General features: G+C 32.8%; 1 protein-coding gene and 1 pseudogene across 1 annotated transcript; both read right to left on the bottom strand.

Annotated features, from left to right (window-relative positions):
* Nucleotides 1–8732: 8732 nt before the first annotated feature.
* On the bottom strand, nucleotides 8733–12124 carry LOC109122927 (probable receptor-like protein kinase At5g24010; annotated as a pseudogene).
* Nucleotides 12125–16359: 4235 nt separating this feature from the next.
* On the bottom strand, nucleotides 16360–19315 carry LOC104879916 (probable receptor-like protein kinase At5g24010). Its single transcript, XM_059738674.1, has 2 exons — nucleotides 16585–19315; nucleotides 16360–16456 (listed from the first exon to the last, which is right to left on the bottom strand). The coding sequence occupies exon 1, from the start codon at nucleotides 19095–19097 to the stop codon at nucleotides 16599–16601; it is 2499 nt and encodes an 832-aa protein (XP_059594657.1). The 5' UTR covers nucleotides 19098–19315; the 3' UTR covers nucleotides 16360–16456; nucleotides 16585–16598.
* Between the last annotated feature and the right edge of the window lie 973 nt (nucleotides 19316–20288).

Here is a 20288-nt window from a genome sequence, read left to right as displayed (position 1 = left end):
TCCTTTGTTGTTGGGCCATGCAAACTTTGGAGGACCCTGTGCCAGGAGCATGCTATAATTACTCCATATATGCTGTTAATTTTCATTAAGGCAAGCTTCAGTGCTTCGGCAACATTAAGAGAAACAGAAACACGAATGCAATGTGGCTATGTGCACTTACAATTCAAAATCTCCGTACAGTATAAATATCACGCATTGAAAAACACACAAATAGATAGAACAAAAGGGCCTGAACAACCAAATAAACTAGGAAAATCATGTAACCATATATCAACTAAAAAAAATATAAGATTTTGGAAATTTGCTTTTTACTTTTCAATTTTAGTATAAAATGAGAAAAAATATTGTTTATTTGTGCACTTCAATAGTATTTTCAAATTCATTTCACAGTTACCCTTAAAAGTAAAAGACAAAGTACACATTAATTTAATACTACCTGTTGAAAAATATATGTGTCATTTATTTTTATTATTTTTTTCACATCAATATATCTCACTTACCACTTATTTTTTAAAACTTTTTTTCATTTCCTCTCCTTCTTCCACCATAATCTATTGTCACCTATTATAATTTTTCTTACTATTTTTTTTTTCCTTTATATTCTTTTTAATATGCTGATATATTTTCTCATAAAACTTCTTTAATTTTAATTTTTTATTACTCTCTAATTTCTCCATATTTATTGATTTTAATTATTTTTTTTACTTATTAAACTTAAAATGATAATATATAATATATAGTTAATATAACAAATTAAATAAAAACAAAAATATGTAATGGACAAATATGAAAATGTTATTCCAAAAATAATATGATTGATGATTTTAAATATTAATTATTGTGAAACCAAGGTTTGATTAATCTTGATTTTGATGATAACAAAATAAGGTTTAGAACTAATGATTATATTTTAAGTGTGATTAGGCAAGACGATTTCCAAAGTGACAATTACAAAGACAAATCAAACTAATGAGAAATCATGAAGAAGAAGACCACCTCAAAGAGAAGTGTTTTTCAAGACCTAAGCTTCATAAGATCTCTTTGTAAGGTTGTTGGTGCACTAGGATTTTCATATATTACATTATTTACTTATGCATCAAAATCATTCAAGAGTTATCTTGTTTTAAATATTTTAAGAATTGGATGATTTCATGTTTTTCAACTAAAACCTTGTGTTAAATGTCTTTCAAACTTGTTTTAAAAGGTTTTAAGTTGAAAAGTTGGTTGTTGAGCCAAAAAATGGCTCAACCAGTTCAACCAGTTGTGCTCGTCTAGTCAAAGACCGATTAAGGGATGCCAAAAAGTTTATCTCTCTCCCAGTGACCTTCTCTTCCTGGTTGAGGTGATTCTCTTCCCGGTTGAGGTGATTCTCTTCCCGGTCGAGGTCCGGTTGAGGCCCAACGGTCACCTGCCAAGCATTAAATGCTAACGGCTAGTCAACCGGTCGACCCCTAACTCGACCGGTCGAACTCCCAAACAGCTAGTTTGACTTTTCTCTTCTATAAAAATGCTTCAATCTTCATTGTTTTGAAAGCTTAACCTTCTCAAACCTTTCTTGAATATATTTGAGCCTTGAAAGAGTGTTTTTGAGTGTACCATTGTTTCAAAACTTGCATATATTTAGTGCACCATTCAATCCTAGTTTTCTTATATCATTTGAGCTTAAAGTTTTTATACTAAGATTTTGTGAGATCATTTATTTGTAAATCTTTGAGAGGAAGTTTCTCAAGTGTGGGGTATCACTTGAGGGATTGTTCAAGAGTGAGATATCTCTTGGGAAGTGTAAAGGATGTTTGGAGCCAAAAGTCTAATAGGGTGAATTGGAACCATAATCCAATTGTATTGCTTGAATGTTTGGTTTGAAAGTCTTGAATTAGTGGAACCTCAAGCTTGGGATTGAAGTTAGAGGAGAGTGGATGTAGGTCGGGTTGCGCCGAACCACTATAAAATCTTATGTTTGCATTCTCTCTTCCATACTCTTTTAATTTATAAGCAATTGTATTTATATTGCTTATTATATACTTGCATATAATTGTCTCTTACATTCATATAGTTTAAATTTGCAAAAAGAGATCATCACCTTATTCACCCCCCCTTCTAGGGTGATTACCATAGGTTGGACTAGCCTAATTTTTCTAACAATTATAATAATACATTTGATAAATTAAGGTTTAAATTTAAAAATTATATTTTATTATTTAGAGGTTTATGATATAAATTTTTTTATATTATTATTAAATAAAAGATTTATTTATTTTGTAAATTCTATCACATTTAAAGTAAAAATATCTTTGTAATACTATTTTATTATTTACATTATTTTTCTTTTAATTTTCATTTTAAATAATTATGTAAAAATTATTTTCTTACAAGTAAATTTTGGTTGGAACACTTTTATAAATAAACTTATAAAAATCATTCTTTTTTAACAAAAGGAAATAAAAACCATTTTTTTTGTAAATAAAATCAAAGTGAAACATTTATTTGTAAATAAAGTCATATTCAATCATTTCTTTTAATAAAAATACATAAAAGTCATTTTTTAAATAAAATTAAATGTAAATAAAAATTAATTAAATCATTTGTTGTAAATAAGTTGAAACAGTAATTATTTTTATAAATAAATGAGTTAAAATCATTTATTTGAATTTTATTTTATTTTTTTAATGTAAATTAACTCTTTTAAATTTTTTTGAAAATATGTTGTAATTATTTAAATAATCAATTTTTTAATCAGTTTAATAAAATAGTTTTTTTTTTATAATTCTCTTATAATTTATTTTGTATATTTTTGTAATATATTTTTATCATGTGGTTAATTAATGGTCAGAATCGACTTCATTTATGTAGTATATATAGAATTTTATAAGACATAGGAAATTGAAATATTTTTTCTGCTCCTTTGTAAAGGCTCTACCATCATAAACAAGGCGGAGACTAAGACTAGAAACCCAAGTCATCTAAAAGACTTGTCAATGTTTTATCACCAACTCTCACACCAAAGCAATGACACAACTCTCTTTTTTCCTTCATCTTTTTCTTTTGAATAAAGAAAGGTCCAAGTTGAACATTTTTGTGCTGATTATTATCAGCAAAAGAAGAATAATAGATGTGGAAGGTAAGCCCACTTTTAACTTTTTCTTTTGAATAAAGAAGTATTTTGATTTGATGATCCATTGCGTGTAAAGTGGCAATGCATTGATCTACAACTTAGCAACGTGCCTGCTTTGTATTGGAGAACTTGGAAGCGAAAATCCTATCTCCTGCATGTCCTTCCAATGGAGACATATATATTTTATTTGACATTTCTTTAATGGTTGACAACCTCAATTTTTCTGGAAAAAGTAATTTATCAAAAAAAAGAAAAAAGGAGAAAAAAAAGAAATGGTAGGAATAGATCGAGCTCAAGAATAATTGTCAAGTAATATTTTTTGCATGCATGAGCGATTTTTATTTTTTATTTTTTTATATGTGACAAAATTTTATTGATAGCATTGGTTTTAAACAAATTCAAAAGGATCCCAGTATTTATTATCTAATTTTAGATTTTTTCATAATTTTTTTTATTTAAATACTTTCCAACAAAGAGTAAAAGAGACATACAAGTACGAAAATAAGAACAATTTTTCACTAACACAATTTTCATTTTCTATTGAATATCTATATCAAAATAAATAGAAAAAAAATATGTTCAAGATATCCAAAAGAAGATCACACCTATTTTAACTCATTGTTCTTCCATTCAACTTATATGTTCAAGTAATAAATGTAAACTAAAAGTGAAAATAAATCAAGGAGTAGAATAAGAGAAAAAGAGACGATGATGCCAGAATTTATGTGAAAAGCTTTCGAAGAGATAAAAAATTATGAACTTATAATAGATAAAAAATTTTACTATGAAAAACAAATCATGTATACAAGGATTTATCTAATTCAAGTCTTTTAATCCTTCACGGATTACTTGACTAACACCTTTTTACTTCAATTGCATACCTTCATCTTCTAGAACATGCTTGTCATCCAAATCAAGCTTAATCTCGATCTCTTCTTAAAGTTTAATTAAAAAGAAAATGATTTTTCACCCAAACTCAAATAGATCAGAAATTGAGAGATGAATGATGAATGAATCAATCCATTTTTTCTCAAGAAAATCCATTGAAAATAGCTTGGAAAATAGGAAGAAAATGAGATTTTCTCGACAACCAAACACTCTCAGTTTGGTAAGACAATGGAGCACAAGGGAAGAATGACTGCTAGTGTCTCCCATTTTAAGAAGCAATTTTTGCTTTTTAAGTTGAAAGAACTGAAATAACATCACTACTACAAGAATAGTTTATGGTGTCACTATTTACGGTGTCACTTTTAAAATAATGACACCATAGGGTTTATAATTAATAAAGGTGACACATCATATAAAAAATCTTCAATTGAGGTAGTTAGATGATATTAATTTTATATTTATAGTGTCATTTTTTGGGAAGTGACATCATATAAAATAAATTTTTTTAAGTATTATAACTTAATGAGCCCACTTTTAGAATTAATAATGATGGATACTATATAAAAATCCCATTGTTTCCATATCTCACCCACAATCCAAAATATCTCAATATATAAATCCTATATATAAAATCATGATCTTCTTCGACCTTTTCTCTCACCCATTCATAGTCAACACGCTCAAAACTGACATTCTTCACTTTGTGGACTCTCAGGTAACCCAAAATCTCTTGGATCTATCATTTTTTTTTTCTTTTATTAATGTCATTATATTAATTGTTTCAACATCTTTGTATTATGGTTTTTGTGAATTGTGTTTTCTTGAGTTGTAGGGAAGAAAAATTTAGGTTTAATCTTCCAGCATGGAAGAAAAAACTATAGATTAATTGATTTTTTTAATCTAAACCAAACACATGATCAAGTCCTTAAAAAAAAGTGAAAAACAGGAAAAAATGAATGATTTTTAATATGTATTTGTGTGAGAATGACAGGTACAAAATTTTTTTAAGATATACTATCACATAATCTTCATCCTTTCTAAAAAACAAGAGAGGAAAAAAAAAAGAATGATTTTTCTGTTTGAATCTAAGTGGGAATGAGATATAGAATTTCGTTGAGAGTATCCAACCCCAAAAGGACCAATCCGGGAAGGCATGTGTGGTATTGACGGGAGATGATAAGATGAAAATCATAACCATAACCATGTTCTCTCTGTGTCTTTCTATCCTCTTTAATTAATTCATGAGCATAGATATTTTATTTAGTTTATTTATAGTTTATTTAGTTTCTAAAATCCAATTAGTTAGATATTTTATTTGATTTTGTTTTTATATTTAAGTATTTGAGTTTTGGAAAGTTTTTATATTTTGTTAATAGAAATAGAAATTTTTATATTTTTTATTATTAGGAATTTCTATTTTGTTAAATTGTAAGTATCTATCTCAATAAGAGATTATTAATATTCAAATGAAAGTGATGAAAGAGAGTAAATATTTTAATGCTCAATTATATTTTAATGTTATTTTTTTTTTACATAAGGGTTTATTTATGTTTTCAATTTTGAAGTTCCCTTTCCAAGTCCAGCAACAAAAGTAGTGTCCAACCTTAAAATGGGCATGTGTGGTATTGACGGGAGATGATAAGATGGAAATCATAACCATGACCATGTTCTCTTTATGTCTTTCTATCATCTTCAATTAATTCATGGGCATAGATATTTTATTTAGTTTTTATATTTAGTTTATTTAGTTTCTAAAATCCAATTAGCTAAATATTTTATTTGATTTTATTTTTATATTTAAGAAGTTGAGTTTTGGAAAGTTTTTATATTTTGTTAATAGAAATCGAAATTTTATATTTTTTATTATTAGGAATTTCTATTTTGTTAAATTGTAAGTATCTATCTCAATAAGAGATTATTAATATTCAAATGAAAGTGATGAAAGAGAGTAAATATTTTAATGCTCAATTATATTTTAATGTTATTTTTTTTTACATAAGGGTTTATTTATGTTTTCAATTTTGAAGTTCCCTTTCCAAGTCTAGCAACAAAAGTAGTGTCCAACCTTAAAATGGGCATGTGTGGTATTGACAGGAAATGATAAGATGGAAATCATAACCATAGCCATGTTCTCTCTATGTCTTTCTATCCTCTTCAATTAATTCATGGGCATATATATTTTATTTAGTTTATTTATAGTTTATTTAGTTTCTAAAATCCAATTAGCTAGATATTTTATTTGATTTTGTTTTTATATTTAAGTAGTTGAGTTTTGGAAAGTTTTTATATTTTGTTAATAGAAATAGATATGAGGACAAAAAGGGTTTATATTTAGGTAGTGCTTGAGCCAAGGAAAATGATAGTCCACTATCTTGACCCTATGCATCATCACAAACCATGTAAGGACTTAAAGGATATCGTAAACATGTAAGTTCTTCCTATTATTTTTCATAGTATTATTTTTAAATAAAAAAAAAATACATTCACCTCAAACACATTTTTATTATTATTTATATATATTAAAACATATAACATTTACCTATTTTAAAAATGTACCCATTGAATAAAATTTTCTTTAATTTAAATAAAATTTTCTTCTAGATAAGGATTGCTTTGGTTTGCTTGCAAGTCTGAAAGGGTTTATGAATAAAAAAACTCTCCATTATTGACTGACTACCCCTTGTTCTTATCCATTTCCACTGTTCCACCTACAAAATATTCTATATAAGTTGTTCAAAGAAATAATAATGCAAGATGAGCTGGTTATAGGTGTTGATTTATTTTCCGTTTCTTCACATTCCCTAAAGAAGTAGATAGCCAACAAGCAGTTGTTACAGCGTCTAAATAAAGGGTTGTCTTTTTTGATATCTTTCTCTCTAACAAAACAGAATCTAGGCGTTTCATCCTTTTGTCTCTTGTGGCTTGAATCTTCGGCATTCTTTTTTGAAGACGTATCTAACCTAAAAGCAAATACCTAATCTTTAAACATGAATTTCCACTTCCAAAACTAAATTCAGAGCTTATTTCTGATCAATTGAAACTACTGCAGATTAAATATGCTGACACAGAGTGGAGTATAAATTGTCTGCTTATTGCTAAAGAACATGGAGGCGAAAACCTCAGTTATAATTTTCTTTCCTTCTAAGTGAACCAAAATAAAAAAATGGTTGACGCCTTCCTCTAACTGAATAAGAATCGACTTGGCTCAGAGTGCTTTTAAAAACTATTTTCACCATAAAAATTGTTTTTGAGGAAAAATCAATAGTTCGTAAATTTGAGAAGTACTTTTCAAAAGTTGAAAAATTAGTTAGAAAATACTTTCAAAGTGTTTCGGGTAGAAATATTATCAAATGCATTTTTATTTTGATTAGAGTGCATTTGATAATGTTTTTCATTGAAGTGTTGTCTCTAAACGTTTTTAAGACAAATGTTTCTTGAAAGAGTTTTCAATGCTAAAAATGTTTTCTGAACGTACTGTGACTTTAAGATCAAATGGGACAAACCAAGGATGCCACATTGTTATCTAATGCAAGAAGGCCACCATGGGTCTTCATGCAGACAGGGCAAAGCAGAAAATGAAATGACATGTGTAGGGACCCCTCCCTCTGGGAAACACGTGGCACGCATCTCACAATGACACGTGGCACGTGTTATCAGCCGGACCATCATCATCCGGATTCCCCTAAGGATACGCATGATACAGTTTTCCTACCCGGACCGTCTCAAGGAAAGGCAAATGACGTTTCAACTTCTCCTATCCAAAGGAAGAGCAAACGTCGCTGGCAGAGCACAGATATCCAGACAACCTTCATAATGCATCCGCTCCACAATACATCCGGGTAATCAGCATGTGCCATCCGGATATAATCGTCCGGGTCATCAATTAAAGTAAAGCGAGTCTTACACGCTATCACAGCAAACAACCATGGCCCACATCCTGCCACCTTCAGAGTGAGAAGACAAGATGAAATGACAGCAAGTCACTTCTCACGATCTCTGACAGCCGCATCACCTACCATGGTTTCTGACAGCCGCTCGTAGGGTGATGATGCTCCTACTAACGCCTATTATCATCATAACAACATAAAATATCTCCTCACCATTAATGAGAAGAACAGTACCCCCGAAGCTGTATATATAAGCCTTCATACGAAGAAGAGGGGGATCCCCTGGTAACCTCCTGATACCTAGTAAAAGGCCAACTGATTTATATATCTCTCTCTAACCATGGCTAACAAGATCATCGGAGGGTGCGTCCGGACACCCTGTCCGGATGCCTTCTTGCAGGTATAACGGCTGGATCAAGAACCTTTATGGGTTGAAATCACGCGTCCATCCATCTGGCAACTACGTGGATCATCAAAGACGCGAGGTAACAACAACATGTATACATTTTCCTTATATATTCATTTGTTGGCCGTTGAAGAGGAAATGGCAATGACACAAAAGGGGTTTTGACTCCATAGAGGAGAAAGAGGATTAGTCTTTCCAGGAAGAATGTTGGAAGTTGTTTTGGTGACAGTTCAATGTTTTGTTGGCTGATATATCTACAATGTACAGAAGAAAACTGACGGTTCATGAATAGATCCTTTTACAGATGCTACTATGCTTCTTCAGGTGAGCATTTTTATAGTGTGTATTCCGGGTATATCACGTTTTATTTCTATCTCGAGTTCAGAGTTTAGTTATCTATGCAGAATTCAACTATTCAATACTTTTTGCAGCAAATGGATTAGAAGAAACAGAAACGACTTAATCAGGAAAGTAAATTCAACAGCAGAGAGAAGCTAAAGAAAGTAAAGCCACACAACTAGACCTCATACCAGTTGAGATCATCTGGCGTCACCAATTCTCAGTTGGGAGAACACTTGACTAGCAGTTGGTGCTGAACCATCACCACTTTCCGTGGGGATATCATATTCCTTAATCAGAAAGCTGGGAGAAGGTGAGTACTGAACAATAGGCAGTGGGAACTCCAATGAAGCATCTATTATGCTGTCCCCATATCCTTCTCTCTGCCTTGTAACTCGTTGGAGCTGAAGAGCATATTTCAAGTCCCATATTACATTGCGCATATTAGGCCTATCAGCACCCGAGTCTTTCAAACACTTCTCTGCCGTTTCTCCGAATTTCCGCAATGAGTTGGGATTAACTTTACCCAGGAGAAAAGGATCAACAATATTTTCGAGCTGTCCTTTCTTTTGCCATGACATGGCCCATTCAGCTAAATTCATTTCCCCACTGGGAGCTGATCTTTTAATAGCCGGCCTAGCACAAAGCACTTCCAGAAGAACCACTCCAAAAGAGTATACATCTGATTTATCCGTTAAATGCAAGCATCTGAAATATTCTGGATCAAGGTAACCAAAACTGCCTTTTACATTTGTACTGATATGAGATTTATCCGAAGTGCCTGATTTTGAAAGACCAAAATCAGAAACCTTGGCCACATAATTCTCATCAAGCAAAATGTTTGTTGATTTAACATCCCGGTGAATGATTCCCCCATCAGAACCAGTGTGAAGGTAATCAATACCGCATGCTGAACCAATGCAAATCTCAAGCCTTTGCTCCCAAGACAGTTGTGATCGGGGAGTTGATATGGTGCACTCCTCATTCCAATTGTATAGATGGTCTCTCAGAGTCCCGTTTTCCATGAATTCATAAACCAGTATCATCTCATGCCTCTCATCACAGTATCCAATCAAGGAAACCAGATGGCGGTGGCGAATTTTGGATAAGACATTGATTTCAGCTTGAAATTCAGCAAAGCCCTGGCGTTGCCCTGGTTGACTTCGTTTGACAGCCACTTTCTTACCATCTCGAAGAGTTCCTCTATAAACTTTCCCGAACCCACCCTCCCCGACGATCACTTTTGGGTTGAAGTTATTAGTGGCATGCAGTATTTCAGAAAAGGGTAGTTTTAAGCCGAGGTTTAAACTAGAAACAGAGGAGTTGTTGGCAGTTCTATCATTTGTCTTCCAAAAAGATCTCCCTCCATAAAGAAGCACAGACCAACCCCCGGTCTCAACAGGGTTTGCTTTCCTGCATTTCATGAACACTCCGATCAGCATAAGGACAAAAGCCACTCCAACAACAGAACCAGCTATTGCAAACATGAAGTTCTTCTTTGGTTTGCCTGGCGCAGGCTTAAGGGTCTTATTCGGATTGCTGGGCGCAGACTCAAGAGTCTTATTCGGATTGCTGGGTGGAGACTCAAGAGTCTTATTCGGATTGCTGGGTGGAGACTCAAGAGTCTTATTCGGATTGCTAGTAACAGGGTATGCGCCAGATCGCTCGATCTTCTCCATGATCTCAAGTCCATTCAGAAAAGCAGCTTGGTTCAGTGATTTGCTACGAGGGCCTACACTGATATTCACATATCCAGAATCATCAGAATCAACCACATAATCACGGTGAAAGGGAGTTGCTGGATGGTGAGTAATGTCATATGGATAGATCTTATCAATGAACTGATTATAGATGGATAAATTGAACACAATACCATCAACATCTTGGCTAATTATGTCACAGAAATGCACCCTCACGAAGTAGGTAGAATTCTTATTCACATCGAAACCCCAGGTCATATTGAAAAAATTTGATGACCTGCTATGATTTATGTTCAATTCTTTGGCAGTCTTGTAGACATTATCTGGGGCCAACTTTGCAGCAGCTGCCGTGGAATTAAGCTCACCGTAGAACTCGATGTCATTTGCAGAATTTGGGAGAAATAGATAGTCATCATCTGGTGTCCAACTTCTCCACAGTAGATCATTACTTGGTGTGATTGTGAAGCCTCCAACGTTAATCCTATGGATTATATGAAAAGCCCGAGATAACAAACCATTGTAAGTGCCTTTAAGCCCTACGGGAGTAACGTGACTAACTCCATCTGAAATGAAACGTTCCGGAGCAATAAAGGCTTCTATGGCGTTCACAAAAGCAAAAAATGATTTTTGAGGTGTGAAGTAGATCATGAATTCTCCCACCTCTATGGGGATTGCGAATTCCTTAATTTCAGTGTTCTGGACACTGAAACTGGACAGCAATGAAAACCCATTAGCGGAAACATTGAAGAGAGCGTCGGCAAGATTTGTTGGAGTCGAGAAAGGGTAGAAGTGAAAGCGTACCACGTAGGTGCCATTTTGGGTGATTTGGAACCTGTACGAAGATTGTTTTCTGAAAATTCTAGCTGTTCGATAGAGAAAAGGTGTCCCTGGTGCTGGGTTGTCATCAACGGACCCGACTGCTTTCTCCTACCGAAAAGTCGGATGAGCCGGAGTCCACATCTCCCACGAAGTACTGATTGCTGATTGCAGTATCAGAGATTGAACCACAGTTGATGAGATACATGTCTGTAAGAGCGTAATCTGATGAGTGGATGAGGAGGAGGAGAGTGAAAATAACTTTGTGGTGGTGAAGCTTATCCATGGACATCATTAACCACTGCCGACTCTTCCCAGCAGAAGCAAAGTTTATCAGCATCCAAGGATGAAAATAAATTGAGAGGCAATCATGTAGAATTCCTGTTTTGAAAAGTCAAATGAATACAAACATAAAAGCAAGACTTTGACTTGCAGTCGGCTTGTATACATATGAAAATACAGGTACTTGATATTATTAATCCCCCCTCGTTATCCACATCTCATCAAACTCCCTGCTCCTCGCCCATGCAAATCACTTCTAAATTTGGTTCAAATACTTGGCATCTGGTTGCTCATCTGCTTCATGAACATCTGAAGAATCTCAATGCCTCTGCTGCCCCCTCACCAAAACAAACCAATATAGCAGAAGGCAGTACTCTGTTTTCCGGGCACACCATACCAAGAATATGTTAGAATTACTCCATTATATGAAGAATTTTGAAAGTTCCATGAATGATCAAGGCAACCTTCCCTGCTTCATCAATACCAAGAGAACAGAAACAATAAAACAATGTATACATATGTGCATTTATGGTAACAAAAAATATTTGTACAATAGCCACCAAAGTTGCTCAGATACCGTTCAAAGCCTGGGATAGAACAGTAATGTCCCTTACTTCAACATAACATCCAGAGGCTCCACCTTGGGCATTGTGAGCCCTTGTCCCTCGACCATGGCAATTTCGTGCTCGTCTATTCTCTTACATGTGATTGAATTTACAAAATAAATAAATCTTTTGTTTAGTATTAATATAAAAAAATCTTATATCATAAACTTCTAAATAATAAAATAGAATTTTTAAATTTAATTAAACGTTAAATTATCAAATGTATTATTATAATTAATATTTAAAATCATCAAATATATTATTTGTGGAATAATATTTTCATTTTTGTCCATTATATATATATATATTATTTAATTTTTTATATTAACTATTTATTATATATTATTATTTTAAGTTTAATATGTCAAAAAATAATTAAAATCAATAAATAAGGAGAAATTAGAGAGTTAAAAAAAATTAAAATTAAAGAAGTTTTATGAGAAAATACATGAGCATATTAAAAATAATATAAAGAAAAAATAGAAAAATAATAATACGTGACAACAAATTATGATGGAAGAAGAGGAAAAAAAGTGGAAACGTGGCAAGTAGTAAGTGAAATATATTGATGTGAAAGAAATAATCAAAATAAATGACATATGTGCTTGTCAATATTAAATTAGTGTGTACTTTGTCTTTTACTTTTGAGGGTAATTATGGAACAAATTTAAAAACATTATTGGAGTGCATGAATTAACAATATTTTTTCCCATTTTACATTAAAATTAAAAAGCCAAAAAGCAAAGTTCTAAGATCTCGTATTTTTGTTAGCTGATGTATGATTACATGATTTCCCCGATAAACTAACCTATGTGCTCATTACCCAACATGGCCAAACCCCAAGCTTCTTCTTCCACTACTACCCAACCCACAATACAATCTAGCTCTTTTTCAAGGGAGGCGAGAAAGAGTGTTTGACAACTATTTTTGAAACTAAAGTTTTTTGTTTTTAAAAATAGTAATAGAGAGAATATTTTTTGGTTGTTTTAATTAATTTTTTGATGGTTGTTTAAAAAATAATTATATAAATATGAAGAATAATTAAAAATAAAATTTTACAATAAAAATTATTTTTAGAATATATTTAAGAACTCAGAAAATTAATTAAAAATATTTTAGGTTCACATTTTTTTTATATATAAAACATCTAAAAAAGTTTTTAAAACCTACCTTTTTCTTAAAAAAAAAAAAAAAACCTATTTTAAAAAACATTTCCCTTCCAAACCCTAATACTCTTTATATACTTTTGTTGTAATTCTAAAGACTTTATATATATTTATGGGAATCATCTTTTCTAAAAATAATTTTAACATAATTTCAACATGATATTAAGTGATTAATTTTAAAATAGATTTATAACTAACAGTTTTATGATTTTTTTTCTTTTGTTTTTTAAAAACATGGATAGTTATGTAAAAGTAATTTTTCTAAATAAAAATTGTAAAAATCCTTTTTAAATAAAATTGAATTGGAATATTTTTGTAAATAAATCTGTAAAAATTATTTTCTTACAAGTAAATTTTGGTTGGAACACTTTTATAAATAAACTTGTTAAAATCATTCTTTTTTAACAAAAGCAAATAAAAACCATTTTTTTTGTAAATAAAATCAAAGTGAAACATTTATTTGTAAAAAAAGTCATATTCAATCATTTCTTTTAATAAAAATACATAAAAGTCATTTTTTTTTATAAAATGTAAATAAAAATTAATTAAATCATTTGTTGTAAATAAGTTGAAACATTAATTATTTTTATAAATAAATAAGTTAAAATCATTTATTTGAATTTTATTTTATTTTTTTTTAATGTAAATTAACTCTTTTAAAATTTTTTGAAAATATGTTGTAATTTTTTAAATAATCAATTTTTTAATCAGTTTAATAAAGTAGTTTTTATAATTTTCTTATAATTTATTTTGTATATTCTTGTAATATGTTTTTATCACGTGGTTAATTGATGGTCAAAATCGACTTCATTTATGTAGTATAGAATTTTATAAGACATAGGAAATTGAAATATTTTTTCTGCTCCTTTGTAAAGGCTCCACCATCATAAACAAGGCGGAGACCAAGACTAGAAACCCAAGTCATCTAAAAGACTTGTCAATGTTTTATCACCAACTCTCACACCAAAGCAATGACACAACTCTCTTTTTTCCTTCATCTTTTTCTTTTGAATAAAGAAAGGTCCAAGTTGAAAATCTTTTTTCCTTCATCCTTTTCTTTTGAATAAAGAAAGGTCCAAGTTGAAAATTTTTGTGCTGATTATTATCAACAAAAGAAGAATAATAGATGTGGAAGGTAAGCCCACTTTTAACTTTTTCTTTTGAATAAAGAAGTACTTTGATTTGATGATCCATTGCGTGTAAAGTGGCAATGCATTGATCTGCAACTTAGCAACGTGCCTGCTTTGTATTGGAGAACTTGGAAGCGGAAATCCTATCTCCTGCATGTCCTTCCAATGGAGACCTATATATTTTATTTGACATTTCTTTAATGGTTGACAACCTCAATTTTTGTGGAAAAAGTAATTTATCAAAAAAAAGAAAAAAAGGAAAAAAAAAAGAAATGGTAGGAAAAGATCGAGCTCAAGAATAATTGTCAAGTAATATTTTTTGCATGCATGAACGATTTTTATTTTTTATTTTTTTATATGTGACAAAATGTTATTGATAGCATTGGTTTTAAACAAATTCAAAAGGATCCCCAGTACTTATTATCTAATTTTAGATTTTTTCATAATTTTTTATTATTTAAATACTTTTATTTTTTATTTTTTTATATGTGACAAAATGTTATTGATAGCATTGGTTTTAAACAAATTCAAAAGGATCCCCAGTACTTATTATCTAATTTTAGATTTTTTCATAATTTTTTTTATTTAAATACTTTCCAACAAAGAGTAAAAGAGACGTACAAGTACGAAAATAAGAACAATTTTTCACTAACACAATTTTCATTTTCTATTGAATATCTATATCAAAATAAATAGAAAAAAAATATGTTCAAGATATCCAAAAGAAGATCACACCTATTTTAACTCATTGTTCTTCCATTCAACTTATATGTTCAAGTAATAAATGTAAACTAAAAGTGAAAATAAATCAAGGAGTAGAATAAGAGAAAAAAAGACGTTGACACCAGAATTTATGTGAAAAGCTTTCGAAGAGATAAAAAACTATGAACTTATAATAGATAAAAAATTTTACTATGAAAAACAAACCATGTATACAAGGATTTATCTAATTCAAGTCTTTTAATCCTTCACGGATTACTTGACTAACACTTTTTTACTTCAATTGCATACCTTCATCTTCTAGAACATGCTTGTCATCCAAATCAAGCTTAATCTCGATCTCTTCTTAAAGTTTAATTAAAAAGAAAATGATTTTTCACCCAAACTCAAATAGATCAGAAATTGAGAGATGAATGATGAATGAATCAATCCATTTTTTCTCGAGAAAATCCATTGAAAATAGCTTGAAAAATAGAAAGAAAATGAGATTTTCTCGACAACCAAACACTCTCAGTTTGGTAAGACAATGGAGCACAAGGGAAGAATGATTGCTAGTGTCTCCCATTTTAAGAAGCAATTTTTGCTTTTTAAGTTGAAAGAATTGAAATAACATCAAGAAAGTGCAACATGAACCGATCTGACCTAGAATTGGATTGATCTTGGAACAAGACATTTAAACACTTAGGAAAAAAAAAATGCTTTCTAAGCCTTTCTAACTCCTTAAAAAAATATTTCAACAAAAATAACAATTTGAAATACATGGTTAATTTAATTTCATCAACTTCAACCTCAATTGTATACTTTGGTCTCTTAGCAAATTCAACAATTCATCTTCATTAGACAAGTAGTCCGAGTAAGGATTCGAAAAATTGAGTTAGGACACATTAAGGAATTTTTTCCAAAATTATCAATCTAGCTAAAGACTCACAATGTGCATAGAACTAATATCATCAATGGTAATTTTTGGAGAGTAGAACCAAGAATTCTGAAATCAATTTGAGTAGGAATTAACAATCAGGTGATCTACTCCGCTATCAAAGGGGGTGGACCATTAATGTAGAGAAACCACAATGTGTTTTGGGTGCCAAAAAATTTTAATACCAGACAAGAGTAAATAGAGAGATGAAGTGAAAAGATTATCTATACCTTATATTATTTATATACTCGTTTTATGGCTGGTGAAATAGGTTTTAGCTGCAAGAGAAGAAAGGGGCCGGATAAGCCTTTCCAAGAAGAATTTCGGACGTTGTTTTGGTAACGGTTCAATGTTTGCTTGGCTGTTTGATATAACCCTAATCATCAATGCGCTAAAGAAAATTGATAGTTCATGCATAGAGAGATCCTTTTACAGATGCTGCACTGATTCGGCAGATGGACATTATACAACTGTTCCTCATTCTTTTTGCTGCAGCAAACACATTAAAGTTAACAATAGAAAATCGATCAACAAGGTAAAGTTCACAGTAGACAGAAGCTGAAGAAAGTAATTAAAGCCACACTAAAGCCACACAACTAAACCTCATACCATCATACCAGTTGAGATGAGATTATCTGGCACCACTGATCCCCAGTTGGGAGAACACTTCACTAGCAGTTGCTTCTGAACCATCATCACCTTCTATGGGGACTTCATCTTCCTCAATTAGAAGAAAGCTAGGAGAAGGCACGTACGGAACACCAGACAGTGGCAAGTAGTCGAAAGAATCATCGGTGATACTGTCGGCATATCCTTCTCTCGGAATCCTAGCTTGTTGCAGATCAAGTGCATATCGCAAGTCCCATACCACCTCACGCATGGTAGGCCTATCAGCACCAGAGTCTCTCAAACACTTCTCTGCCGTTTCTCCGAACTTACGCAATGAGTTAGGATTGATTTTACCCACGAGAAAAGGATCCACAATCTTTTCAAGCTCCCCTTTCTTTTGCCATGAAATCGCCCATTCAGCTAAATTCATTTCTTCTCTGGTAACTGAGTTTTTAATGGCTGGCCTAGAGCAGAGCGCTTCCAGGAGAACTACTCCAAAGGAGTATACATCCGATTTATCTGTTAACTGCATGCATCTGAAATATTCGGGATCAAGGTAACCAAAGCTGCCTTTGACGTCAGTACTGAAGTGGGTTTGATCTGCATCGCCTGATTTTGAAAGACCGAAATCCGCAACTTTAGCCACATAATTCTCATCAAGCAAGATATTCGTTGACTTAACATCGCGGTGAATGATTCCGGCGCCACGGTGAAGGTAATCAAGACCCATAGCTGAAGCAATGCAAATCTCAAGCCTTTGCTCCCAAGACAGTTCTGATCGGGGAGATGACGTCGAGCAGTCCTCATTGGAATCATATAGGAGGTCTTGTAAAGTACCATTTTCCATGAATTCGTAAACCAGTATCATCTCACGCCTCTCATCACAATATCCAATCAAAGGCACGAGGTGGCGGTGGCGAATTTTGGTTAAGACAATGATTTCAGTTTGAAATTCGTAGAAGCCCTGGCCTTGCCCTGGTTGACTTCGTTTGACAGCCACTTTCTTCCCATCCCGAAGAGTTCCTCTATAAACTTTCCCGAACCCACCCTTACCGATCATCAATTTTTTGTCAAAACGATGAGTTGCATGTAGGATTTCAGAAAAGGGTATTTTTAACCCCAGGTTTAAACTGGAAACAGAGGAGGTTTCGGCAGTTCTTCTAGTTATCCAACTGAAGTATCTCCCTCCATAAAGAGGCACAGACCACTCTTCACTTTCAACAGAGTTTGCTTTCCTGCATTTAAAGATCATCCCCAGCAGGATAAGGAGACAAGCCAGTACTCCAACAACGGTACCTACTATGACGAATATAAAGTTTTTCTTCGGCGCACGCAATGAAACAGATTCCCTGGTTATAAGCTTCATAATCTCAAGCCCATTCAGAAAGGCTGTCCGTGATTCAACTATTTTTGTATGGCCTATACTGATATTCATATAACCTGAATCATCGGAATCAACCACATAATCCTTGTAAAATGGAGTTCCGATCTGGGTGGTGGGGTCATATGAATATATAAGTTCAATGAACCGACTATAAATAGAGAAATTGAACACAGTACCATCATCATTTTGGCTAATTATGTCACAGAAATGCACCCTTAGGAAGTAGGTAGAACTCTCATTCACCCTGAAAACCCAGGTTGCATTGCTATAATTTCTATTAAGTTCTTTGGCAGTCTTGTAGACATCATCCGGGGCGGAATAGTTAGTAGCTATCGAAAGATCGTATATGGGCGTATTATTGTAGACCTTACTATTTGTGGCAGAACCTGGGAGAAGTAGATGATCATCGTCGGTTGTCCAATTTCTCCACAGTGTATCATTATTTGGTGGGATTGTCTGGCCTCCAACGTTTATCCTATGAATTATATGTAAAGCCCGAGATTCCAAACCACTGTAGCTATCGTCACTTCCGGCAGGAGTAATGTAACGCGATTTATTTGAAACGAACTTTTCAGGGGCAAGAAACGCTTCTACAGCGTTTACAAATGCAAAAGATGATTTTTGAGGAGTGAAGTAGATGATGAAGTTTCCCACATCAATGGGAATTGCAAATTCCTTAATCACGGGAGACTTACTTCTGTTCTGGACTCTGAAATTGGACAGCAATGAATACCCATTGGCCCGAACATTGAAGAGAGCAGCAGTAAGATTTGTTGGCGTCAAGAAAGGGTAGAAATGAAAGCGTACCACGTAGGTACCATTTTCGGTGATTTGGAACTCATACGAAGATTCTTTTCTGAAAAATCTAGCTGTTTGGTAGAGAGGAGATGTACCGTTTTCTGGGCTGCCATCCTTCAACACATGGCTTCGTCTTACGGAGAAATAGGATGAGCCGGAGTTCACATCTCCAACAAAGTTCCGGCGGTCGACTGTGGCGTTATAGCTTGAACCACAGTTGATGAAGTACTTATTTGGAAGAGTGTAGCCTGAAGCAAGGAGCAGATTAGATGAGGAGTAGAGGAGGAGGAGGAGACTGAAAAGAGCGTCTTGGTGGTGAAGCTTCTCCATGGAAAGCATTGAGAATTGCAGCTGTTAACAGCAGGATAACAAAGTTTATCAGCATCTGAGGATGAAAGTAAAGTGAGGGCAATCATTCAGATTAAAAATAATATGAAAAGAAAGACTTTTTGACTAGGGGTTGAACCGCATAAATCTGTCTAGGATGCATTTTGGAAACTTTAAAAAAAAAAAATGTCATCCGAAGAATTTCAATGCCTTTGCTGCTCCTTCACCCCAACAAGCCAAGCTAATGAAAATCCACTGTTTTTGGGTCATGACAATTTTGGAGGACCCAGGAGTATGTTAGAAATACTCCATATATGCTGTTAATTTTCATCAGTCAAGCTTCAGTACTTCAGCAACATAAAGAGAAACAGAGATATTAATGCACTTCTAATACAAATCTCTGTACAAATAGTTTCGGAGTAGAACATTATTCTTAGTTTCTTGTTTTACACATGGTCTCCAGAATATCCATCATGCATGTCTTCAAATTGATAAATGGTAGTTTTTTTCATTCATATTTTCATTCGTTCATGTACAGAGTATATATAGAGGGTAATCACCATTCTAAGAATGGGAAAGAATGATACAAGGAAAGAATGATATAAGGAAATAACAACTAATATCATAATATCTCAACTTTTCCAATATCTCAATATTCCTAGTATCTCAATATTCCTAATATTTCAATATTCATAATATTTCAACTTTTCTAATATCTAAACTTTCCTAATATCTCAACACTAAATGATATAAGGAAAGAATGATATAAGGAAAACATTCATAATATCTCAACACTTCCCCTCAAGTTGGTGCATAGATGTCACACATGCCTAACTTGTCTAAAAATTTTGAGAACACTTGACTTGAGACAACTTTGGTAAGGATATCGGCCAATTGATCTTCTGATCGAATCTTAGGCAATTCCACAATCTTATCATCCAACTTTTCCTTAATGAAGAATCTATCCACCTCGACATGCTTTGTACGATCATGTTGTACTGGATTATGAGCAATGTCACATGCGGCTTTATTGTCACAAAACAATCGGATTGGTTGCCTAGATAGGTAACCTAAATCCTGTAAGAGGAGTCTTAGCCATTATGCCTCACAAAGTCCTAGAGCCATACCTCTAAATTCCGCTTCTGCACTTGAACGAGCGACGACATTCTGCTTCTTACTTTTCCATGTCACAAGATTACCACC

This window comes from Vitis vinifera, chromosome 7 (genome assembly GCF_030704535.1).
Source record: "Vitis vinifera cultivar Pinot Noir 40024 chromosome 7, ASM3070453v1".
Classification (NCBI taxonomy): domain Eukaryota; kingdom Viridiplantae; phylum Streptophyta; class Magnoliopsida; order Vitales; family Vitaceae; genus Vitis; species Vitis vinifera.
This window is presented reverse-complemented; position numbering and strand designations above follow the sequence as displayed.

Coding starts and splice junctions, on each gene's coding strand:
- LOC104879916 (XM_059738674.1), bottom strand. CDS start 19,097: ATGCTTTCCATGGAGAAGCTTCACCACCAAGACGCTCTTTTCAGTCTC.